The sequence below is a fragment of the Eptesicus fuscus genome, chromosome 5, assembly GCF_027574615.1.
Source record: "Eptesicus fuscus isolate TK198812 chromosome 5, DD_ASM_mEF_20220401, whole genome shotgun sequence".
Classification (NCBI taxonomy): domain Eukaryota; kingdom Metazoa; phylum Chordata; class Mammalia; order Chiroptera; family Vespertilionidae; genus Eptesicus; species Eptesicus fuscus.
Genome location: NC_072477.1, coordinates 59,878,536 through 59,905,826, shown reverse-complemented (window position 1 = coordinate 59,905,826; position 27,291 = coordinate 59,878,536). Strand labels below are relative to the sequence as shown.

General features: G+C 39.8%; 1 protein-coding gene across 3 annotated transcripts in view; it reads left to right on the top strand.

Annotated features, from left to right (window-relative positions):
- The window catches only part of SLC12A1 (solute carrier family 12 member 1), an 85,116-nt gene that overhangs the window by 42,607 nt on the left and 15,218 nt on the right, over positions 1-27,291 (top strand). For all 3 annotated transcript variants that reach the window (XM_008143117.3, XM_008143116.3, XM_028147679.2), the window contains exons 15-20: positions 418-517; positions 1,300-1,411; positions 7,939-8,079; positions 11,237-11,343; positions 14,491-14,573; positions 25,054-25,197. In XM_008143117.3, the coding sequence (XP_008141339.2) occupies positions 418-517; positions 1,300-1,411; positions 7,939-8,079; positions 11,237-11,343; positions 14,491-14,573; positions 25,054-25,197 (687 nt within the window). The remainder of the gene's footprint in view (positions 1-417; positions 518-1,299; positions 1,412-7,938; positions 8,080-11,236; positions 11,344-14,490; positions 14,574-25,053; positions 25,198-27,291) is intronic.

The window sequence follows — 27,291 nt, the reverse complement described above, 5'->3', positions numbered from 1 at the left end:
ATAATGTCAAATATAAAGATTGTTACACGCTATCTGTGTATACAAATGACTCTTTTTATTCAGCTTAAGAATTTGTGAAGAACCCTTGAATTTATTCAGAAGCCAATCATTTTCCCAAGTCTATTGTCTGCAGTGTGGTTATCACCCAGCCTCACCACACATCAGAATTTCGAGGTTATAAGCTTTCAAATCTGATCTTTAGTTGGAAAGAGAGGTCTTACTTTGAAGAATTCACAAAATGCTCATAGAAGAACAATGCTCTTTCTAATGTTCTCTAACAATGTTCTCTAATTTGTGCACTCGGCACTGCTGACATAGCCAGGGAAAATTATAAGAGGGAATCACTTATAAAAATTATTCACCATAGACAGAGTGAAGGTCAATACTTTTTATGCCTTATTCCCCTTTCATCCGCAGATGTGAACTGGGGCTCCTCCACACAGGCTCTTTCCTACGTGAGTGCTTTGGACAATGCTCTGGAATTAACCACAGTGGAAGACCATGTGAAAAATTTCAGGTAAAATTGGCTTCTCCAGTATCCTGGTGTTGTTCCACATTAGAAGTTGCCTTTCTTTATGGGGGACAAATGCACTAGAGTAGTCACTTGCTATGGGTATAATCTAAGACTAGGCAGTCATACAAACTACCACATTTTCATGACAGCACCTTCTGTAAACAAGTGCTTCTTCTCTTCCACTCTGAGCTACACCCACCCCCAACTAGAAACCCTCAAAGTGCCGAGGGCCACCTTCCGTGCATGGGGATACAGAGGTGACCTGAGGTGAGCTAAGTGAGGTGATTTTACAGTGATGTCCTCATATACCCACAAACCTTAATCCTTGGTGCTGTCTCCATTCAACTTAATGCTGTGTGGCTTACTGAATTCTCTTAGAAGTAACACTTTAAGCTCTTTATTAGGTAGATCTTATTTTGAATGGAACCTGGAAACATAAGTTCTGAAAGGAGAATGAACGAAAGTACTGGGTGGAAAAAGGACAGGCTGTGTTGGGATTTGGAATAGGATGGTGTCCAGAGGAAACAAGACAGGGGGAATCCAAGACCTCCTTTCCTTACTTTACATTTTAGCGCTCACTAACTAAGCTAAGAATATAGGGAGGACAAGATGGGCAGGCAAATGACTCAAGACTTCTGGTGAGAAATCCAAGAAATACATAGAGGAGAGAGAGTTGGTTCCATTTTGCCAAGCCTTCTGCACCTGCCATTTCCACCGGGGTGGTTCTGAGCTCATAGACTTCTTGCAACAGTCAGTTCTCACATCTTCTTTTTCTCCACTTCCAGGCCCCAGTGCATTGTCCTAACAGGGGGACCCATGACAAGACCCGCTCTCTTAGACATAACTCACGCCTTCACCAAGAACAGTGGCCTTTGCATCTGCTGTGAAGTCTTTGTGGTAAGAGCCACTTCATCCCAGAAAAGTGCTGCTTCCTTCTTGCGCACCTTGTGTTATTTTAGGTCAGCTGAACGGGTACATGCAGTGACAGGAGAATGGCAAGGCAGCTTGGACAAGAGCCCTTTTCCTTGGTTCATAGAGCAAAGACCGTGATCCTGAATTTAAATGAGTGGATAAAATGTCTTTCTGATTTCATAGGAGACCAACTAAAAGTGATAAATATTCCAAATGATGGCCTTTGAGTCAAGAAAAAGAAAGCTGGCCCAGAAATAAATAAAGAAAGTGAAGGCATTTGGGGTCATAACTGTCCACAGAAACATAAAAGGATGAAATGAGCCAGAGGGTGCTATTAACAGATCAACCTGGGAGGAGAGAACCTGACATCATGGCCTTAACTGAGAGCACAGAGAATTCAGATTAGATATTTTGATAAACTTGATTAACACTATACATACCTAGGAACCGAAACCAAGTTTTCCATGTCTTAGATAAACATCACTCATAGCTGAACTAATCCATTTTTTGTTCAGGAAGTTCGCAGCAGACTAAAGGTAACTTATTGGTGGGTTTCCCAGGTAGTATCAAAGTAGATACTAAAATTTTAACTATAATTATTGACTGGTAACCAATCTCTAAAGTGAAGAGAAAGCATTAAAATCATAACAAAATAATAAATCTAAGTCCTCCAAACCAGTCTATCTCTACTTGTATTCCCATAACTCAATCTCTCTCTCTCTCTCTCTGTCTCTCTCTCTCTCTCTCTCTCTCTCTCTCTCTCTCTCTCTCTCTCTCTCACTCACACACACACACACACACACACACACACACACACACACACACCATTCAAAATTCGTAGCTACTTCAGTGTATTTTAGAATAGTTACCTATTCTTCAAAACATTTTTCTATAGTTTTTATTTTATCTACATAACAGCCCAATGGGGCAGAAAGGAAAAGAAGCCTTGTTCTCACTTTACTAATGAGAAAAGTGAGATTCAAAAAAATTAAGTTACTATACAGGGTCAAATGACAAGGAAGGAGCAGAGCCAGGATGTCAGTCTAGGCCAATCAATTGTGCTCTATGTTACATCATGAAGAGAATGCTTTAGCAGACTTATATCCTGAGAGTGTTATTAGAATCAGGTACCACTACCTAAACACCCAATACCTTCCAGTGAATAATAAGGCCATCAGGAAGCTGTGTAACCCTGGGGCCAGTCAACTGTGCCATCATGCAGGGGTTAATTTGTCACATGCCATCATGACCAGCACTTAGCATCTTTTTACACTTGGTAATACTCTAACCGCTATATGAAGCTGGTTGGTCATATTATCTTTCCTCTCGGTGCTTATATGATAGAAACTCAAACAATATAACTCAATGCAATTATCCAGTGGGGGGTGAAAGGGATCCTACTGAATACATAAGATTGACAGGTTAAGTAATGACCAACTGTGACTCCAGAGGATTTTAAAAAATCTTATCAAGCACCCTTTCCTCATATTATCAACTTTGGTGCCCTGGATGAGTGGATTTCATTTTGGCCAATATAATATAGGAGTGGGTTTTGATGGAATAAGCAGTTTGGGGTGTTTTTCTTCTCCAGCAATTTAGAGAAAACTTAGTTTAGCAGGCAATAAGATATCTTCAGGGCAGGAGAAATGAACAGGGAGTATAAACAGTCATATATTGGCAAGGGAGGAAAGGCCTTTTTTATAGAGACCAAAGATATTGCTTTTAATTAACCCTCTGCTGCTTTGCTGTAATAAAAGAATGTGATACTGGAATGTCATCTCATGTGAAGTAGGTACCTAAGTCTGTGCCTTCAACAGTCCTGGTTGTTTGACATGCATATTGGACCACATTACACATCGCTGTGCTGGTCTCCCTGAGTCTTGCTCCCAGGTACTGAGGTTCTCTTGGGGACAGAAAATAGTTATGGCTGCAGTTAATGACTTTCCAGTTAGTTACTTTCTGTGAGCTCCTGGGGCTGCAGGATGCTGTCAGCATTTTTCAATATTTTCCATATCATCTTTGCAAAAAAAAAAAAAACAGGTGGAAGGGGATGTGGAGAAAGTCGCCATTAGAAAAATTTTTCTAAAGCACAGTGGTTGGTGGTTAGACCAACCTTGTGGGGAAGGTTAAATAGTTACAGTGATGTTAAGGGATGATAATTTAATTTTTAATGCTAGGAAGCTAGTGCTCATGGGCTTTTGAGACACACGATCAAGGTCTGAATCACTGTTTTGCCATCTATTAGCTGAGAGTCCCATGGGCACATAATTTAGTCTCCCTGTAGCCTCAGCTTTCTGCGGGTTGTTGAGAGAATTCTGTAAGATTAGCTTTCTAGTGCTCAGCTCAATGTCTGTCAAATAATAAATGCCCAGTTAATTTGAGTTTTTATTGTTGATATTGTTATTATCATGATTTTTGCTAATTACCATGGCTGCCATTTTCATTTCAAAAAAAAATATATCCCCCTTCAACAGAGATCTAAAGCACTCTCTCTTAAACAAACCAAGTCCAGATACTGGATCTTGAATTTTTGGGGTATCCAACAGCTTGATCAGGATGGAACAGTGAGACATGTACTCCCACTGGACTATTCACAGGGCAGCAGGCTGTGTGTCTGTCCCTCTGGTGGCTTTTAGCTATTTGAAATGCTAGCTTGAAGTGCAGTTATACTACGGGGAAGGAGCAAGGCTCAGAGCTCACTGGTGTTTTGATGCTGGTGGGTAGATGGAAAGCATGTGGCTACAGCTGCTATGTCCTACAACCAAGGCATTTCCAAAGGGCTAGATATCATAGCCCTTCAAAGCTGCTGAAATTGATACGAAGATGGTTATTATTACACGATACCCCACAGTATAGCCTTCCAACTATTCGACTAACTCTTACACTCTCCCCTCAGAGCCTCTTCCTTCTCCCGTGACCTTTTCCTACTCAGCCTAAAGATTTCATATGAGGGACCCAAGACAAATTTGGGGATCCTTTGTAAGGAATCCAGCTTGATAATTTAAAGTAATGTCTATTTTTCTCCTCTCAATTACCATATAATAAATCAGTGACATACTTATATCCCAAGAGGCTTTATATTCTACCTCTCTTAATAAACAGCTGCTAACTTTTTTTGGTCATAGATGCTTCCATTTACATTTTAAATGAAATAAGCCATTGCAGATCAAGCTAAAGTTCCCTTTATAATTAATTAGCCCCATGACTCTCCTCCCTCTCCAGAGGAAACGCTATCCAAATTTTATTGGTATTCTTCTAGTCATTTCACACCTGTGTACCAAGATGTAAACTTAATTTGATTAATTTTTTTCTCTTTAATATTCTTTAAACCTTGAACATCCTGTCCTTTCCTCTTGTTGTAAAAGCAGTTCAAGCATAGATAACCCAGAGAAAATTCTCATTCTTTCTCTGTCTGCACCATTTCCTTAATCTCAGCTTTCCTATCCACTAAGAAGACAATGCATTCACTTTTTAGTGCACTATTCTCCTTAAGTCAATGAGTTTCTATCATGATGTTAATAAAATAATGACATGACCAAATACAAGAAGAAGGAAAGGATCTATGAATGGGCACTAGGATGCATGTTCAGATAAAATGTGGATAAATCAGAAAAGAAAAAATTATTTTTCCCACCAGTCTAACCAGAGCGACAATAAAAGCATAAGCAGAGCAATAGGACTCCCAATGTTTTGAAAAATAAGAGTTGGAAAGGACACTGCACTTGGACCAAATTCCCCTATTTAATCCCAAGGATATTGAAATTCCTTTGCAAATTCTTTTTCATAATATTAATTTATTTGAAGTAGTATCACATCAACTTCTCCAGATTAAATAATTATACTTTCTTTATCATTCTCTCAATAAACGTCAGTTATAATATATTCAAGATGTTTAAGGCTTCTTTGTTCAAATTCTGAATTAATTTATATACTCATATTTTGGATCCTAACTGAGCTAATCTCTATAATATTTTAATAGGGTGGTAAAATTCATTTTTGTGACTATGACATATTTGAATCGTGAATAATTATTTCCCTCTTTGTTAGTTTACTCTTTCCTGACTACATTTGTATTGCAGCCCTGTCTCACATTAATAAGTATGCTAAAAGGATATTATAATTTTTTTAGCCAAGAGAGATTCTGCATGAAATATTTTTATGACTTCTCAGTATGGCAAATTTAGGCATTAAAGTAAATCTCTCTGTCACAGTTAATGTTTAATCTGGATTTCTGTATTACAAATAGACATGTTACACTGTATTTATTTAAAATAAATGCCAGTTTCCTCAGGGTTTCAAAGTCACTGTGGTGCAACTCAATATATTGATAGTCTGATACCTTTCTTAGCTGTTGGTTTTTCTTCTATTTCATGGCTGTTGTTATCATTGCATTTACTTGAATAAAATATTCCTTCTGAAGTTGATAAGGTCTAGAATGCCCCAGAAGGACTAGTGGTTCAGAAGGCATTCAGCTAGAACCCTGAGGAAAGTCTGACCCATAATGACACCTTTCCTTAGACTAAGTCTTCTGGTTCACTAACTACCCTTCCTATATCTTTACCTTCCCCATCTTCATGGAAGGTTCTTGTTCCTTTTAAATGTAATGTAAGTCATCCAAACTGATTTGAGAAATTGTCACATGGAAAATATTCTGATAGGAATAAGTACCTGAAGAATCTGATCCCATGTAAATAGAACCTTGAAGTAGAAGGGACCCCAGAGATCATCTAGTATTGTATAATATAAAATTAATACATGCCACAAATGTGATTTAAACATTTTAGTAGCCAATTAAAAAAGTCAAAAAAACAGGTAAAGTTCATTTTAAAAATATGTTTTATTTAATGTAATGTATTCAGAATAGTAAATGCAATCGATATAAAATTATAAATGAGATATTTTGCTTTATTTTTCATACTAAGGCTTCAAAATTCAGTATGATTTTTACATTTCTAGCACAACTCCTTGTTGACCAGCCACATTTCAAATGCTCAATAGTAACATATGATAAGGGCTGTCACAGTGGGCAGTGATAAGCTAAACAATTCCCTTATTCTTTGAAATGTATAACCCACATCCAAAGAGGACAAATGACCCAGGTATCAGCTCTTCAGAGCCAGGGCCAGACCTAAACCCAACACTGGTTCCCCTTTCAGCCCTCTTTCATCTCTGTTGTAGAATTAGGTTGAGAGCTTCAACGAGATTGTGAGCACTCAAGTAAGAAAATAAAAATCAACTTTAGACAGGCACCTACTATGGTCCAGACTTTATCATGACTACTTAGAACAACCTTGCAAAAGGATAGAGATTGGTATCCCTGTTTTCAGAATAATATCTAAAAGCTCAGAGATCATCAATTACCTCCAATGTGGCCACGCTTAGATTTGAAAACCATTCTGTCTGGCTGGAAAGCCTGGTGTCTTTTCAATGCATCGAAGCCCTTTCTCTCCAATCTGAGACCCTCTAAGAGTGCGATTCCAAGTGTGGTCTGAGGGCCAGCAGCATTCATGTCCCCGGGAGTTGTTAGAAATGCAGAATTTCGAGTCCTATTCCAGACCGATACACTGCATTTTATCAAGATTCCAGGTGTATTGTAAGAAATCTAAGACAAGCCAACAAAATTCAAATCTCTCCGTGAATTGAAATAGTTTCCCAAGAAAATAATAGATTTGTACCCTGTCAGCACATGGTAGATACTCAGAAATAACCTTTTGGATTGATTTGGAATAATGCAAGGAAAAGCTAGATTGGACCTTTAAGGTAGGAGGAACAAGAATCAAATTTTTAGTTAAAAATGAGTTTCCGGAACTCAAATCTTGAAATTACAAAATGCTTCATCTACCATGACAACACCTGCCCCCTTCTTGCGTAATCTCTTGTATTCTTCCTATGCCGTAGGTATGTGAGCTTTTGTTCCCACCAGATTCCTTGAGGGAGTGGGAAATGTTGGTTTATCTGAGTGGGAGTATGTCAGCATTGCAAGGGGAAAAGTGGTGCAGCCGTATCCTTATCACAAAAAGCAACCAATGGGCCTAGTAGAATTGTCAAGTCCTGGTAGTCCACGACAGGATTTGCAAATCATCAAGCTCTGGTTCCCAAGAGCGCCGTCCATTTCTTGCAATTGGGCTCCGACTCTAACTGGTGTTCTTAAAAGAGGCTCTCACTATTGAGTCAAAGGTAGATTGTGTATTTATTCTGAACTCTGCCATCACTTTTTTCGCATTTCCCTCATGTGCCATGATGCCCTGAGCTGTTTCTGTCCTTCAGCACGAGGCAGTTAATTAAGCAGGTATTAACACATCTGGCATTCTGGGTAGAAAGTGAAGAATGGGAGCAGCACAGTTCCTCTCCAAAAGGCTGAATCTGCGTGAACCCCTCTACTGAGGTGTTTTCCCTCTTTCCCATTTCTTAACTCAATGGGGCATCGCCAGCTATTTTTGCCTTTCACAAAACAACAGCAGTGCGATGTGTAATAGCCGAGCTTCTAACCAATATTTCATTGTGTCATACAGGGACCGCGCAAGCTGTGTGTTAAAGAGATGAACAGTGGCATGGCGAAAAAGCAGGCCTGGCTTATAAAGAACAAAATCAAGGCATTTTATGCGGCAGTGGCTGCAGATTGTTTCAGGGATGGTGTCCGAAGTCTCCTTCAGGTAAGGCTAGCATTGAAGGAATGAGCACGGAGGCAAAGGACAATTAGCACTCCACGCTAATGAAGCTCCCAGAGCAAATGGACTTGCGCAGTCTAACCTCAGAGATCAATGCAGGTGGTTAAGGAATACATTTTGAATTCCTGGGGATAGGCAAAGCGAAAACAAAAGCGGAGAGGTTCTATTACAATAAACTATGAGTCATACACTGGAAATGGAAAATGAGATTGCCTTTGGCCAACAGCATACATTCTGTCCCCATATTTATTGAAATGCAAATTTGTTCTGATGGTTGACGACATTCAGGATCCTATTAAAACTTCAAACTATTTTCGCATCTAGTAATGCTCAAGTGAAACATTCTTTTCCTTTTTTTCTTTTGCAAATGGTGTGAGGGCAGCTGCTAGGCTAAATAAATGCCTGGTGATCAGGATGAAAAACCTCTCTATCCTTTTAAATTATTTCCAGAATGTTGACTAAAATGTAATAATTTCTGTGGTTCAACACTAAAGCCTACACGTCTCCCATCTTTTCTCACTCATTATATCTTTTTTCCTCCCCTTCTATAGTAAGTTCATAAATGCTTCCCCTTGTTCTGATCTTCATAATTTGGAGTGCCAGTTTCCTTAAAATAATCCAAGAGACTTCGGCTTTCTAATCATTCTGGCATTAACATAGTTGAATAGCCCTGATTCTACATATACCAAATTAATCATTTAGCTTTCAAAGTGGCCACACACAGGAGGGTCAACATTCTGAACAGCATCCAGATAACTCTGATGCTGGTGTAGGCAGAAAAGAAAAAATATTGCTCACGTTGTAATATTTAAAGATTAAGAGTCTTCGATGCATTCTTGTCTCTACCATCCCTGACGAGCACTTGCTCAGTGGCTGCACATGCAGAGGGCCCATTTCTGAAAGACCTAGTACCCCAAACGAGCCTCTTTTCATCTGTTGTTAATTTGCTAACCAATGGAAATAGAGGTCATCGCAAGATGCTGATTTTTCTTTCAGTCTCAAGCTACTTTTCAGTAGCTCGTTGATTAAATACGTTGGGAAGGGTACACATTTAATATAAAATTATCATAGAAAATTGGAAAAATAATAAACATTTTCACTGGGAATAGGATAACAAACATAATACGAACAGGGAGAGAAAAGACATAGGTATGAAAAACAATTCATATATGAATCCAGAAGCAAAAAAAAAAGGCAGTGCATAAAGCTTGTTCTCATGAGTTTCTTCAAAGAAAAGTGGAGTCCAGAGAGGTCATGACAAAGGGCAGGACAACGTGGTAACAAAGGGAGGCACTGACAATGATACCATCCTAGCTAATAAAGAGGGAATATGCTAATTGACCCTCACGCCTTCGCAAAGATGGCAGCGCCCACAGCCAATAAGGAGGGAATATGCTAATTGCTGTCCCACCCTCAAAGATGGCGGTACCCACAGCCATAAGATGGCGGCACCCAGTCCCCTTAGCCCTGCTGGGGCGGCAGGTGCGTGGCAAGGCCGAGCCTGCCCCCAGGCAGGCCAGGCCTCTGCATACGCCTGCCTCCAGAGTCCCCCCATCCCCTCAGCCCCCCAGCCACTCAGGGCTGGCCTGAGGCGTAGGCAAGCCTCAGATCGTGGCTGCCCAGCCACCCAGGGCTGCCCGAGGCTCAGGAAACCAGGGCTGATCGAGGCTTGTGCTGACAGCAGTGGCAGCAGCAGAGGTGTGATGGGGCGTCGCCTTACCCTGATCGCTGGGTTGCCTCCCGCCCCTGAGGGCTCCAGGACTGTGAGAGGGGGCAGGCCGGGCTGAGGGACCCCACCTCCACTGCATGAATTTTCATGCACCGGACCTCTAGTATTAGATAAAGACTTCTATGCATCTAAGAAATTATGGTATGAATGACCACATACCCAAACTAGTCATGGAAAAGATTACATCCATACTGCCATATATCTGCCCTGGGCCAAATGAGCTATTCTGTTACCTGTACATTTCTAAGAACAATATACCAAATGTGGTGGAAGCAAAGCTTATTTTAGGAACCCTCCATCAATGCTTATCTTCTACTTGCTACTCTCCTCTCTAAAATTTCCTGTTCTGGTCATTTGTTTCACTATTCTCATAATCCAAAATGCCCTTTCTTCACTCTCACCAACGTGCAAGATCTAGGACAAATGTCACCTCTCCCATGAAGCCACCCATGAATCCTAAACTGGAATTCAGGGTTTCTTTTTGCTTCCATATGAGTTCCTAGTGCATTTGCACTTGAACTAAAATTATTTGTGAATATCTTGTTTCTTCCACTTTATTCTAAGCTCCTTGAGGCCAAATAATAGGTATGTTTCACTACCATGCCACAGCACCTAACATACTACTTTGCAATTAATAGGTGCTCAATAATATTGCTGGATTAAATTTAATTAACTGAAAATTGTATCCTGTCATCTAATGGGGGGAATGAAACTTCTGATATGGAAGATGGCTATTAATGATGCTGTCATATAAAAGAATTGGGATCTGGAAACATAGCTCATTTACTCTTCAATAAATAATATAGGTAGAAGTTTCAGTAATTTTTGTATATAAGAATTTTCCAAACATGGATTTTATTGCTAATGACATTATGGATGTAACAGGTGGAGATTAGCTTTGAACCACTAAGTTACAGCATGCATGCCAACAGTTAAGCCAACCCTCACTTGATTTTAAATTATTGAACCATTTTAATGAGTGTGTCAGAAGAAATGCAAATGACTGCTAATTTAGAAAAGCTACATTTCTGTCATCTAAAATCCATTTATGGCTGAGATGATTTAGAACTAATCTTTCTATTTTATGCTTGGGTATGGGCATGAAGGACATGCACTAAAATGTAATCTAATCTTCCGAATCATCAGAACATTACTTCAGTACTCTTTCAGACCTTATTTTTCTTTTTTTTAAATTTTATTTTATTGTTTAAAGTATTACAAATAGTAGTATATATGTCTCCTTTTTTTTCCCATTGACCTTCCCCCCGGCACATGCCCTCATCACACACCCCCCACTCCCTACTCCCCCCACCTCCCCCACCCCCCACCCCCGTGTCAGACCTTATTTTTCATTTGCAGTGGTGGTTTCCTGGTACAGTAAGGATTGCCCATGTGTTTATCTCCTCTGTTTAGGCCTCAGGCTTAGGAAGAATGAAACCAAACACTCTGGTGATTGGCTATAAAAGAAACTGGAGAAAAGCTCAGTTAACAGAGATTGAAAACTACGTGGGAATCATACAGTAAGTGATGGCTTTTAAGACGTGTTGTTTATAAAGCACTAACCAGGGCAGTACATGACACTGTTATACTGGATTCAATTGCCTGAGAAGAGGACATTCCCCCGGTACTCTGAATTTTTTACCAAAGCGAAAACATTGCCAATAATAGAACTCGAGGGAAATCATAGTATCAGAGGAATCAGGATGGGGGGAATTTGGTGTCAAAGAAAAAGGTCAATATTAAGAGTTACAACCTTAAAACCTATTTATGAGATTAAAAACAAAGGATAGGTGGTTACTAAAGGAATTTTTCTTTCAAAACAGCTGGAATCTTGGACAAGCTGGTGTGCCCAATTCAGTCATTATCTTCTTCTGAGCCTTGGGGAACGTAGTCACTAGCCCAAAGCCTCAGATCTCCATTTATTGATATGACTTGATATGACGGTGCCATACGCCAGTTGCCTCTGCCATGTAGCAGTATTGGTTAGTGCACAGAAAGTGGGTTTTCAATGGTATGTGACATCTGATCCTTAAATATTGGGAGAGTCTTGGGTTAAAGGTAATAATGATAGTCATTAAAGGATGAGTGGACACCAGGCTAATGCCCTTCACATGAGCTATCCCATTTAATTCTCACAAGAAGACTTTGAAGTAAGCACTACTATTGTTCCCATTTTATAAGAAGAGACATAGACATTAAAACTTAAAACATGCAGAGTTGTGTAAGTGACAGAACTGGAATTTCAACCCAGGGTCATCAGAAATCAAAGTTTAAGCTCCTGACCACAGGTTATACTGCCTCAAGAAGTACTTATACATCCTAAGTGTTGCCTGGCTTGCTTCTTGCATAAGAGAAGACAGAAGCTACACTTAAGGAGAGGCACAAGGCATCCTCAGTGACCATTTTTATCTTTGAGGGGGAAAAGAAATGTCAGGGAAAGAAATTTTATCTTCACTTTGGGAATGAAAAGAAATATATAAGTCTTAGTCATAGAGTCCATTATTTGATACAAAATTACCTGGAATCATATTCTAACTCCCCACCATCCCAAATAGTCTAGAAATTCAAAGAGACCAAAATAATCAAACCTAGTAATATTAAGCTGAAGAAACTTCTGACTTTTATACCAGATTAATGATTGATCTTTTGTGTAATAAAGTTCAGCTTTAAAGTGGCTCAAATTTGTATAGCATAAAATTTAGCTGGCTTGGTAAAGTTAAATGACTTTACTAACATAGCAATGGGTCAATACAGAAGGAAGACAACCATACAACCATATTGTGTTATATTTCTCTTTCTGACTTTTTGGGTTGTTTTGTTGTATGGCTTAAAGCAGAGTTTTATTGCTATCAGAAAGATATTTTTACAATAGATTAGTACTTTACCATTTTTCTTGGAATAAAAGATTTTAAATACATGTAATATTCTTAAGTATGGTATAAGTTTAATTAGAATCTGTACTAGTTTTTGTTGGCTGTGTTAACAAATTATCTCAAACTTAGTGGCTTAACACCACACAAATGTATTAGCTTAAAGTTGTGTGGGTTAGCATTCTGAACACTAACTCGCTGGGCTAACATCAAGGTGTGGGCTGGGCTGTATTACCTTCTGAAGGCTCTAGGAGAGTCTATGGCCTTCCCTTTCCTAGGGTCCACAGGCTGCCCACTGCTCATGGCTCTTCCTCCATCTTCAAAGCATTTGGTGGGTCAAATCCTCCTCACATCACATTACACCAACCTCTTCAGCCACCCAATTTCACTCTCAAGGCCCTTGGGGATTGCACTGGGCCCACCCAGATAATCCAGGATAATCTCTCCACCTCAAGGTTCTTAATCTAATCACATCTGCAAAGTCCTTTTGCCATGCAGTGACATACTCCACAGGTTCCAGTGATGGCAATGTGGATGTCTTTGGGGGTCTGAAATGATTCTGCCTAACACAGAATCCAAATATTTCTGTGGAACATGTTGCCTGCTTTTTATAATCTAGGACAATTAGAAACAAGATTTATCAGGAATTTACCTTGTGGCAGTTTCACTAGAATGGGTCTATTTTGTTAAGTAGAGATCACCTATGGTTTTGCAACCAAAAGCAAATGAGTGTTACTTAAGTGAAAAGTTGAAGCAGACAGTAGTGAAATATGAGGCTGCTGATATAAGATTCTGATTTTAAAAGCCCTCATTTGCCATATTAAAAAATGTGGATCATATTCTGTAAGCAATGAGGAAGAACTATTGAGGAGATTTAAGTGAGAGAATAATGTGGTCAAATTTAGGTTTTAAATTTCATACTCATTTTAAATGAATGGTCATACTTTACTGAACATCTTTATATAATTTGAAAATTTAGGTTTACTTTGGCTATTGAAATCTTGTTTGTGTACAGTGAGTTGATCACAACCTGCCTTGTTTCTGAGGGAGGGTGACCCAATGAAAGGGTCCTGGGCTCCTGATCCAAAGAAGATTGAACATAGGAACTCCCAAGGGGAGAATTTTAAATGAACTCAAAGGACTCATTGGTTTGCCCCATATTGACGGGCAGAGTAAAAAAAATTCTACAAGAATGGAGATAAAAGAAAGCAAGGCTCTCTTTCCCTTCCAGATAACCTAATTCCATGTAGTGAAGGCACAACAGCCAACTTCAACAGCATGGGGTTGCCATGAAAAAGCACTGCTTCAAATGGTTTGTCCAAAGTCACTGGTGAAGGTTCCTCAGAGGAACTGGAGACATTTTTAACATGGAACTTGACATCAGAAATGTAGGATTCTTTCTCAATAGAGAAAGAGATTTGGCTGATAATTTCCAAGGGTCTTTGCAGTCTGAAAATTCTCTGTTCTAAATATTTCAGTGATTCTTTTGTTTGCATTAGAAAAATAATCAAATTTTTAAAAAAGTATGTTACAAGCCCTTAATCAAATTCTAGTTGATAGTATATTTGAATAAATTGGTTCCAGAGTAAATGAATGAGTTACCTTTACCCAGAATGTGTTTTTTACGGGTATAAAGGGAAAACAACCTAACAGAAAGCTATCAACTCTTGGTTGTATTTTAAAGTGAATTTTCTTAATTTAATTACATTAAAATCTTAGAAACAAGTTTAATATTTGTCCAAAGCTTGAGGATTAAAGAGCCATTTAAATCACTAACCACTTTGCTTCCACTTTCAGCGATGCGTTTGACTTTGAGATTGGTGTGGTCATAGTCAGAATCAGCCAAGGCTTTGACATCTCTCAGGTTCTTCAGGTACAAGGTATGTACTTTCTTTATTCAACCAACAAATATTTATTGAGCCTCTACTCCACAGCTGGCATGGAGTTCTAGGTGCTGGGGTTAGACCAGTGCACCATGTGGACAAAACCCTCTAACAGCAGAGCTTACATTCTTATGCTGACCTGAGGTTTGTACACTTCTTGTGCTTTCCCCATTGCTAACACAGGTGGCCTTTGTCCCACTAACCAGAAATATAGAGTACTCCAGGGCTGTCATCAATTATTCTTCTTATCACAAAACCACAAAGCCAGCATCGCTGAAAATAAACACCTTCGGTAAATTAACCTGCCGAATTAATTTCTGCAAGATGTTTCAGAAAAATGAAGATTAATGCTTTCCTTGGAAAACCATGTATTTTGTCTTTAAGAGTCTATGATCTAGTTTACAACTCACATGGAAATGAGCCTGAATGTATCTTGCTATGTGAATCACGAATTTAAGCCAGAGGCAAAATCGCTAATTCAGATTAGTGACTCTGCTTCTTCTATAGGACAGTGGGCCCACTTATACAGGATTTTTTTAATTGACCTGCACGGTTCAATTGACCACAGTTCAACTGAAGCTCACAGTTCACTTGACCCACGCAGTTCAAACCCACGTTGCTCAAGGATCAACTACTTGTTTAGTCTTAAAGTTTAAACATACCCTTTTGTGTATAAAATAAAGAATACATCTAAAAAGTCACTGAAGTATTAGGACAGGGTAGTAATCCATGACTTATCTCTTTAACTAACCTTTACAATGGAGCCCACTGAAGACATGGACACCAAAACAGGATTTTTGGGGTACCTGTTATGTAGTAGCCATGATGTAGGTATCAGTACTGGGTACAATAAGATGAGTAAGAGTCTGTGTCCTCAATAGACTCACAGCCTAGTAGTGGAAATGAGTATATGATTAGTGTGACGATGGGTATATTTATAGGGTATTGTGGGAAAGAAGAGGCATCTAAGAAGAAGGCTTTCTGGAAGAAATTTCCTTTGTTTTGAAACCTCATGGATGAGTAGGAGTTAACTAGGCAATGTTGGGGAAGAAAAAAATGAGAGAGTTTGGGGACTAGCATTCCTGCAAAGAGGAGAGCAGTAGCAAAGGTGGGAAGGCAAGAGAATGTGGAAGAATGCATGGGCAACCAAAAGCAAATTAGTGTTACTTAAGTGAAAAGTTGAAGCAGACAATAGTGAAATATGAGGCTGCTGATATAAGATCCTGATTTTAAAAGACCTCAATTGCCATATTAAAAAAAATGTGGATCATATTCTATAAGCAATGAGGAAAAACTATCGAGATTTAAGTGAGAGAGTAATGTGGTCAAATTTAGGTTTTAAATCTCATACTCTTTCGGTTACATTGGCATGGACTCAGTCAGGACTGTAAATGAAAACAGAGAGACAAATAAAAAAGATTTTCATCATATACAAAGCTAGAGAGGGTGACAGCCTGAGCTAGAGTGAGGGATGGAGAGAAAAGGACAGAAGTACTTTGGAGGTACAAAGAGCAGCATTTGGGGTTGGTTGGATGTGCCGAATATGGGAGAGAGAGGAGTGGAAAAATATTCCTTGGCTGACGAAATGAATGATGGTTCTACCAATGGAAATGGGAAACACAAGAAGAAGAGAAGGTTTAATGAAGGGATGCCTGGTTCACTTTTAAAGAATCTCCTGTGGGAAATTCTACTGGAAACGTCCGATAGGCAGTTAGACAGTCCTGGACTTAAAGGAGAATTGTGAGCAGGAGATGTAGATTCAGGATATATTACGGGCCAAATTGTGTCCCCTCAGATTTCATATGTTGAAGTCCTGACCTCAGATGTAATTGTATTTGAAAATACGACCTTTAAGGAGGCAAATAAGGTAAAATAAGATCATTAGGGTGGGCCCTGATCCAATAGGACTGATGTCCTTATAGAAAGAGATTAGGACACAGACAAGCATAGAGGAAAGTGGGATGATGGCCATCTATAAGTCAGGGAGTCGTTAGAATGAAATCAATCCTACCAGCACCTTAATCTTAGACTTCTAGTCTCCAGAACTGAAAAAGTTATATTGTTTAAGTGAGTCTGTGGTATGTGTTATGGTAGCCCTACCAAACTAATAAAGTTTCTTAAAGGAGACATCATAGTGAAGGTGAAACTACGACATTGGAAAATATAGCCCATGGAGGGATGAGGACACATATGTAATACCTTAATCAATAAAGAAATTTAAAATAAAAGAAAATATAGCCCAAAGAGAGTATGTAATTGAGAGCCCCCAGGCACAGGAAAAAGGTCCCAAAGGAGTAGCAGGATAGGAGCTATCAGAGAGGCAAATGAACCACACGTTTGTGGTATCATGGCAGCAGAGTGTTCAAAGTGAGAAGAATCATCAGAATTGTCCAGGACACCAGAAAACACCAGAAAGATTTGTGAATAAAATGTAAGTGACACAGCAGAGATAAGCTTAGTGAGAGTAATTCCTGTAGACCAGTGTTGACAGAATCCAACTTACAGTGGGTTGAGGAGGTAATATGAGATGATGAAGCAGAGAATATGGATGTGGCCAATCATTTTGAGAAATGTAGATGCTAAGGAAAGGAATGAGATTGAGGAGGTTTACTACAGGGAGAGATACAGACCTTAGAATAGAGAGAAAGGCATGTTTTCCAACTGAAAAAATGGGCCCAAGAGAGTGGGAAAGATTGAAGGTAAAACATGGCGGGGGGGGGGGGGTGGGGGTGGAGGTGGCATGCAAGAATGACCCTTGGAGTAAGATCCTGGAGGAACAGGAAGAATCAGGGGAAGGGAAGGGATGGAAGAGTTGGCCTGAAACATAAGAAAAATGATTCATCTTCTAAAATTATAGCAAAAGAGGTGAGAATTGATGATGAAGTGTGTGGTTTTGTAAGAGTGCAGTCATTAGTTGAGGAGTTGAGGAGGATTGTACACAGTAGTCTCAATTCTTTTTGTTTTTGTTTTTGAAGTTGAAGCAATTTCTCTAGTTTTCCAGTTTTTATCCAGTGACATTTGATCTCCAGAGTATAGGAAGATCAAGGTTTTGCTGGGTAGGTCCAGCAGAAAAGAAAAGCTGGTGAGGGATTTGAGAGCGCTGGTGCCTGATGGGTCCAGATTCTATTTGGTTATTTCACTAATGTCACCATCATAACAGAAGGAAACAGGAGTGGATTAGGTGAATATTCTGATGCAACCATTCTGGTGTATTGTAAGGGAGGAGAAGAAAAAAGAGGAAACTAGGAATCAAGAGTTTGTATAGGGTAGAGAACCACTCACTATCTGATATATATACTCTGTGATTATATACAACGAGCTTTAAAAAAAATTGAGAATAGAGTTCATCTTATGCAAAATATGTTTTTGGTACCTTCAGCCTTCCTTTTTTATGCCCCTTTCTCTTTTTATGGACCTTTTACATTTACAGACTAGATACACTAATTTCCCCTCAGTATTCATGATTAATTTATATATTCCTTCTTAGTTTAACTTAATATCCTAGTAGCAACAATAGCTAACATTTTGAGTATTTACTATGTGCCATGTAGTATGTTTCATATTCACATATATTATAACATTTATTACCCCAATTATCCTCTGTAGAAAAGTATGATCATTGACCTCATCTTACAAACTAACGAAACTGAGGTTTACCCAAGATTCACAAGGCTGGTAGTCAGTAGAGCTGAGATTCAAACACATGCCTGTTTGAAGCACTATTCTACCTTTCAAAAAGGAAAGCCAGAGAGGACAATGACTTACATAATGAAAGGCAATGGTAAAATCTGAGATATTGAAATGGAACAAGGCTATTTCCACCTATTCCTTCAAAACCCAACATAGGGACTGCCTGGCTATGGTAAGATAGACAATGATGTTGAAGACAATTATAAGAACCTAATCTTAAGAGACCTGCTGTGTTGCTAAATTTCTATATTTACTTTAATTTTGCCTGGTTTTTGTGCTATAATGTTTTACCATATGAACAATGAGTATACAAAATATGATTGTATTTAAATTACATATTTGCTTTATATCTTACTAGAGGCCCAGTGCACGAATTCGTGCATGGGTGGGGTCTGGCCAGCTCGGCCCCAATCGGCGGATCAGGGCCAGGCCTGTTGGGAGGAGGAGACGGTGGGAGGTTGGCTAGCCAGCCCGCCCCTATTGGGGCCCGATCAGGGCCAGGCTGGCTGTGGGGAGGGGCCACGGGTGATTGGCCAGCAGGCCCCACCCCCTGTTGGGGTGGGGGGGCCGATTGGGGTTCAGCAGCTGGGGGAGGGCCCTTGGGAGGTTGACTGGCCAGCACTACCGCTGATTGGTGTGAGGGGGAGCAATTGGGGGTGGAGCTGGCTGGGGGGAAGGGCCACGGGAGGTTGGCTGCAGTGAGTGTCATAGTGACTGGTCGTTCTGGTCGTTATGGCGTTATGGTTGCTGGCTTTTTATATATATAGATGTTGATCTCTTCAAGCTGAAAGATGTGATGTAGCTGAAAAAATATGGCTCCCACCCTTCACTGCTCCATCCCCCAAAATGCACCATCAATTTAGTTCTATAAAGCAACAGGGAAGCTCATTCTGTATGTAGTATTTCTGAAAGAATCCTGGCAGTGAACTGCGTCCCCTTTTAATTTCCCAAGGGAAGTATCTGATTTATATCAACTTTGATGTTTGAAATATTTCTGCTTCTTAGTCAAGAAAGGGAAAATACAGTTGGATGCTAATAAAATAATTAGAAGTACCAATTATCTGGGGTAAACAAAAAACAACATTACACAAATACTACATGAAGAACATGCAGAAAAACAACAGCATAATGATAGAAATTAACTTTACGCCACATTTCCATGCATTGTTTTGAAGTTTATGTAATTTACAACACAACCCTCATATTAGATTTTGAATTGGAAGAAATAAGCTTGTGTTTCATTATATTATACTGTAATATAAGGCTTAATAAGAGCCTGATAAATCTTAAGTATTGCATTATGCTATGTTAATGATTATCATCATAGCTTTTCCAACACAGGCACCAAGGTGTCATCACACATTATAATTTAAAGGAAATATTAGCAATTCTGAGTGCCCATATACTGTAGTTAATAAAGCAGTGAATAGAAATCAGCTTTATAGGTAATTTGCCAGCTAATGACAATCATTTCTATACTGTGTCACAGGCTTATGTGAAGAGAATAACTTTTTGTATAAATAAGATCGATGCTCATAACACTCTCACTTGCGTCCTGCAGCAACTCATCCAATACTGGAGGCTGATAGTGTCTCTTAATAAATTAATTTATTGCCCAACAACACAAAAAACACGGTATTTCATGTTGTTCACTTCCCAGGGGTATTCAGCAAGTCTGCCAACTTCAACAAAAAGTCCATATTATTCTGGTAGGAACTAAAGTGATGACATGTGATGTGCAATATATTGCGGTCAAGTGTTCCATGTAAGAGCTGCACGATTTATGACCATCTCAGAGCGCGGGGATTCTGCTGTGTCTGAGGAAGTGGCTTAGCAAAATAAAGACAGATGGCAGTGTAGTAAATAATTGCTTGATTGGAAGGTGACCACTGCAGGATTGCTTCCTGCCTTCAGTTCAACTAGACTTCACCAGGCTATGGCTCATTGATTCATGTGAGCATTTACAGCTTTGAGTTGATTGACCAAGGAAAGAAGCATAATTGAATAATTAATAAAGAAAAAGGATGCTGTGAAGTGGGAGGGATGCCATTCCTCAGGAGGTTCCCCTGTTCTCCCTTCTGTTGTGAGATAATTGACTACTCTCTCTCCTAAAAATTCAAAGGGAATTGTAATGAGTAGACTCTTGCCTGTTTCTAAAAGACATCTTTAAAAAGAAAAGACTGAGGATAGAACAGTGGAAGCAATCTTGGCAACTAAATTAAATTTCAAAATATGGTTACTCCAGTTGGTTACCACACAATCCTATATAATAAAAGCCTAATATGCTAAGTGTCCGACAGTTCGTTCCACCTTTCTACCAGTTGCTATGATGCACACTGACCATCAGGTGGCAGATGCTCTGACTGGTAGGTTAGCTTGCTGCTGGGTCTGGCGGATTGGGACTGGGCGAGACAGATCAGACATGCCCTAGATGAATCCATGCACCAGGCGGTTTCAGCCCAATCCCTGCAGGCCAGGCCAAGGGACCCCACCAGTGCATGGATCTGTGCACCAGGCCTCTAGTCAATTTGTAAAGCACTTGAAAATAGAGTAACTACTATTCAAGTGAGTTGGCGTGTGCATGAAGATGCAGCTCAGGATTCACTCTCTGTTTTTATTATGAGAAATGTTTGGGGCTATGTTTGAACAATTAGCTAGAAACCCACTCAACTGAGAGACCCTAAAGCCTAAGCTTTTTCATCCAACCTCAGGGATTCTCTTCATCTTGGAATGAGAGTAAGGCAGGATTTCCTCTCTCTCTCTCTCTCTCTCTCTCTCTCTCTCTCTCTCTCTCTCTCTCTCGTATTGTTGCTTTCCGAGATGATAGAGTATGGAGTTATCTAACATGGAAAATTAAAGTTCCCACCTAATCCACCTGTCCCACCTTCTGTCATATTCCATCAGCCCCTGTTTCCATACCTTTGTATACAGCATTGATTTCACTTCTTTCAAACACTGTCTTTTATACCTGTCCCTTACACACACATTATATGCCCCCATTCCTGGCAACTATCCACTCATTTTTCTCCCTTTATAGAGAAAATACTTTCAAATGTGTTGAACTATATTAGCAGCACTGACCTGTTCTTTGTATTTCTCAGCAAACTATTCTTGGGTGCTTGTTTTGGTGGTAGGCACTAGCAGAGAGGTGTGGGCTCAACTAAGAATGCGAGAGAGGAAGTATGTGAAGTAGAAACATAGGGTCTGGAATCTGACAGACCTGGGTTCAAATCCTAGCTTGACCCTTTTTGGCTGTGTGGCCTTAGTCAAATTATTCGTCCTCTCTGTGTTTCACTTCACATTTTCAAATTGGAATAATTAGAGTACCTACCTTACAGATTTATTATTTTGCATTAAAATATATGATGGCTTCTAACTGTTTGGCATTGTACCTGGCACAAAATAAACTCTGAATAAGTGCCGGTAATAAAATATAACCTAAGCTACTCTCTAGGAGTTTGCAGTTTAGAGGGGGTAAAATACACATGTATCTTAAAACTATATTCTGTGCCCCACAGTGATAGTTACTGGAAGAAAGAAGAAAGATTGAAGCAAGAGTATTATAGAAATGTAGAGCATTATGTAAATTTCTCTGATTCGGAAATCTGTGGATGGTTTCTTTAAAAAACTGCAGATTGGGTATTCCTTCCATAGGCAGTCAGAGCACATCATTGAAGAAGGTTGGTAAAGAATTGGAAGCAGAAGTCTTGGCTCACCAGCTGTGCAACCTTGGACAAATCACTTGAACTGTCTGAACCCAAGTTTCCTTTACATTAAAGTGGGGAGACTATTACCAGCTCTGCCTGCATCCCAGTACTGGTGTTGGGATCAAATAAGATACTGTGTGGAAAGGGCTTTGTGAATCCTGAAGGTCACAAAGGGAGTCGTGATGGTGGTGGTGATTGCAGTGATGAAAGGAATCATTTTCATTGTCAGCCTCGTGGACATCAGTTTATATCTATCTGTTCACTCTACCTTGGCTCACCCATCTTGTGACTAATGGTCAGCTAGCCAGCACTCCTGTTGAAAGAAATGTGTTGACAAAGTCTGCTCTTGATTTCTTATGCAAACAGAGGCAAGCAGTACAGAGCATCAAACATCACTGCTCCTTAGTGCTGAAATGAGAAAGGGAGGGAGGGCACAGAAGGGGGCCTTAGATTACCTACAAAGTGAATAATTAAGAATTAACTCTAATAAGAACTTGCAAAATCTCGGTGCCTATTCCAGATGGCCATGTGAGCAGATTGTAGCCTTTAGTATAGACTTTGTCTCCATCATCTTCGAGAGAACTGCTGAATCTGCCTCATTCAAACCACGTCTGGTTTTGTCTCTCAAGCTGGGCGTTTGCAATGTGCTCTGTCCAGGATGGGCTGTGTACAAGCAAATCGTGGGAGCAGCTCCCGGTGCACTCAGCCAGCTGACCCTGTTACAGAGGAGGATTTATCTCCTCTTCTCCTTTATCCAAACTAGAGGACAAAGAACATGGCAACTAGTGGCTAATCACGGGGTGTGCTGGAGCCAGCCAAAAAAGGAGAGCAAAGGAACCCCTCCCCGCTGCCCCCAAAGAAACTCACAAATGTGCACCTTCCAGATGACTGCAGAGAGCAGTTACTCTACAGCTGCCCCTGCAGCACCCCAAAAATGTACATGACAGCTGGGGTGGGGGGCTGACACCCAGGCCAGGATGCTGCCGATGTTGCTACTCTGGGCAGCCTGCCATATGTACCTGTACCGTTAGGGTCTTCTCTTTACAATTGAGGGGCTATAACTTGGGGAATTAACTTGCATTATACGATGTGCCTGAGTGTTCCAGTTCCCCTGAGGATGAAGGGTTAGGGGTTAACAAGACAATTCTGAAATAATAGTAATAAGCCAAAAGCAAAAGGTCTTCCAAGTTGGAAGCATGCAGGATTTGGAATCAAGCAGACCTCTTTGTGGTTGGACCCTGTTACTTGCTGGGTGACATCATACAAGTTACTCAGCCTTTCTGGACCTCACTTTCTTCATCCACAAAATGAGAATAATCATAGTAACTATCTCAGAGTTGTTGCTGAGGAATAACATGCAGCACAGTCCCCAGCACCTAGACAGTGTGTGATAAATAGTGACTGCTAGGATAAATCCCGGGCTTTCCAAAATGCTCACTTTACGTTGCATGACTAAGCCCATTTCCAGGAGTTGCATAAATACTCGGCCTTGAGAATGCACTCGTTGCTTTGTTCTGTAAGGAGCTCCGAAGCCCCATGCCAGAACTGTTGTTTATTCTTTTTGCGGTGCTAGGGAAAGGGGAAGGTTACAATTTTCCATTTCACAGACAGAGACTCAGAGGCATAGAGAAAATCAATGACTTGCTTCATGTCACACAAAGCCAGCGGCAGAGCCATAATCGGTCATGACCTCCCCGTGCAATGCAGCCTGCGTTCACCTTTCAAAAGTCAGGGGTAAGCAACTCCTGTCTGAGCTTTAATACCATCAGTCTAATTTCTCAGATTTTCTATAGCTGCTGGTCTTGAGAACCTTTGAAGCTTTGGGGAAATCACATGGGTGATTTGACCTTAAATCTCATGCCACTGGCAAAAGATTAATTGCTAAGACCTGGAAAGGGGCCAGACCATTCCATGCAGCTGAATAACAGCACCGTCTAGGGATGTGCCTGTCCTGACAGATTTAGTTAGTGCATAATTGATAAATCCAGAGTTTGTATAGCTTCGCTTCCCAGATAGATAAGGCAACAGGCTCCGAGGGCTGACATTTACAGAAGCCCTACCAGTATCGCCTATCATTGAATCTCGGTTTTCTGCTCTCTGTCTCGGAACATTGCTCATTTTCTACGGCTGTGTTCTCAGCAGACAAGAAGATGAGGGGATCTGACAAGAGGGCCACCTTGCTCGCTGTGAGCGAAAAGCCCATCATTCCTTAGCACTGCCATCTGATTGCTTTTGAAGTCTTTACTTACCTGATCCAACGCAGGCTGAGGTCAGAGAATGATGCAATGCATTACATAGCAGCTAGGAATTTTTCGTCACAATCAGAATCCAAAAAAGATAAAAGGCAGCCAGTCACAACATCCAAGTTTGGATAGTGGACCTAAACCGTGGGTAGGAAATTCTGCACAGCCCGACTCTTATTCCAGACTCGAGTGTCCTGAGACCCTTTTTAGTAATTTGAGTTCAGACAGGCACAAGACATCTCAGCTTTTACTTCCTTCGCTTTGGTCACCCCAGAAAGTATTTTGCTCATTGGGAAGAACTGTTGGTGGATATTGTTCACTGTAATTTGTATTCAGAGCCCATAAAGTTTATTATAAGATTTGGTTATCTTTCTTAATTCTTACTCTCTAGTTTTATGTTTCAGTTCAGGAGGCATTATTGTGTGCCTGATCTATACCCAGTATACTTCTGCAATTTTGTCACTTCCACTGTAAAATATCTGACGCAGTAACTCAGTCAGGAAATAAGTGGCTTTCAGTGTGTAAGATCTTATGTTCAGTGGGTCTGGCTTTTTGGTTTTTGCCAGAAGTGAGTAAAGATGGCATTAAATAGCCCTTACAAAAAAACCTAGTGACTTCACATATTATAATTAACACAGAGCTAGTTTCTGGGTAGGTATTATTTTCTGAATATAATTTACTGACATACATTTCCTTTTAATAATCATTCAGAAAAAATCATATAATAATAAATGTTATTGCATATATTCCATGTTTAATATGAAAGTAGTCTAGAAGAGTGTTCCTACACACTTTCTCTCTCTGAGGTTAGTAAGCGATCGTGTCTTCTCTCACCAGATGAGCTGGAGAAATTAGAGCAGGAGAGGCTGGCTTTGGAAGCCACCATCAAAGACAATGAAAGTGAAGAAGGAGGTGGAGGCATCCGAGGCTTGTTCAAAAAAGCTGGCAAGTTGAACATTACTAAGCCAACCTCTAAGAAAGGTAAGTACTGTTACATTTATAAGAAATAATACAAGGTGGCCCTCCCCCCCTCCCGCAGACTTCAGTATCTGCAGGGGTGAGAAGTCAGCATCTAAGATGTTGGAGGCCTTGACTAAGAACTGAAGACATTTTTTCAAGAAGGTCATATGGGTGAAAAGTAGAAGCTATTGTCATTTATCAATAATGCCAAGCCCTTTGTACAATCTTACTGTAAAAAACTTTCTTTCAAAATAATATTTGGTGAGGGAGCAGATTGAGTGCCATGAAACAGAAATTTCTTAGTTAAGATGAAATAGGGTTAAAATTTACAAACCAGCACCCAACTTCACCACACACACACACACACACACACACACACACACACCTTGCAAACATTTCAGGTGTTTGAATGAGAGATCCAGCTAGAATTCCAATTTCAAAAAAAGCATCTTTGTCACAGACCAGAATTCTGGACTTGAACTTTATTGATACTAATTACCTATAGATTTTGGCTGAGTAGCGCACTTATATCTGAATATCAGGTATACATCCCGGGAACAGAGGACCAGAAAATGAGAAATCTTGCTATAAACTTCATAAACAGGTGAATTAAACATCTGATTTTTTAAATTTTATTTTTTGAAAATTGCTCTTTCCATAAACACAGCAGTTTGATGTTAATGAGGTCCACAGCGACCTCTGCTGGTAGAAAATTAGAATGTTAACATTTATTTCTGTCATACACAAAGAATCCCATAGTTACTGAAGTCATCCACTGGTGTTTTAACTGAGATTTAGCAGGCTTCTGGATTAGGCTGACAAAATCCAGCCTTCTGAAGAGGCTATCTCCTACCCTGGAAAAGGTTTCGTTTTGTTTCCTTGTTTTCCTACTATATCCCAAGGATAAAATTTTATACCGGTATATGCCTTCAAATATTAGAGGTACCCTTGGGTACCTGAACTATTGCATGGGCTATAAATAGAGCCAAATATGTATTGTCACCCTTATATATACCCATTTTATAGGAAAATGATGTGTTTAAATATTAAGTGAGTGGTATATCGGGACTTTAAGGGTGTAAATATAAGAAAACACCTAAAATTTCAGACACAGCTCTAATGTAGGCCCCTTCTGGATGCTAACTACTATCTTCCTTTCCAAATATTTGGTTTATTCATGAGAAGAGTTATATATCCACTGAATCTGCTCCATTCAATCGCAGAGTCTTGCAAAGCAATGGAAAATTCAAAGTCATAGCCCAATACTATTCAGGAGCCAAGAGGGAGCAGGAAAGCATTAATGTACTTATTAATAAAAGGGGACTTGTTATTATTCTGGAAGCTGTTTCTGCATCACAATACTTTAGGCAAAAATGTGCTCCTCTGAAAGTCAACATGTCTCATTGTTTGGAAAAGCAAAATAATATTATGTTTTATATTCAACACCTAAACTTTCAGACACAGCTCTAATGTAGGCCCCTTCACTGCTCTGGGCTTTTGTTGGTTAACAACTCTTTGAGTTCTAGATCAAGACCAACTTTGCCGCCAGGTGCTCATACTTGAGTCCTCTGGATGCTTTGATATACATGTAAGTGGGGGCAGAATTTGGTCCATTCCGTAAATGCATTTACTTTCTCCCTCAGCAGTCCCAGGGAGATAAAAACAATATAAGATAATTGCTTCAGAATGGACAGGCCCAAAACATGAAAACAGCAAAAGACAGAACAAAGGATCTTTAGAACCTCTTAGATCAGAGAGGAAGCTCTGAGCGGCTGTCGGCTCTTCTCTAAGCACTACAGTGACACCGTCTCTTTGAAATAAGCAATAAAGTCACAACTATGAAAGACATGGAAATAAGAAATAATATATACAGTGTAACAAAGAAATCCCTGCTGGCAAAAAGAAACAAGGGTCCGATTCAACCACTGGCCTAGTTCCCTAGAACACTTTCATTGTGTCCATGTTAGATTGGAAATTGCATTAAAAATTTTTTAAGTATTTTATATGCACCCTTAAGTATAGCTCAAGTAAAGGAATTTTCTCTTTCCATATTTCCTGGCTTTTTCATCTCATTCACAGAAATTCAAATAGCTCAAATGGCTTCATCTTAGCTTC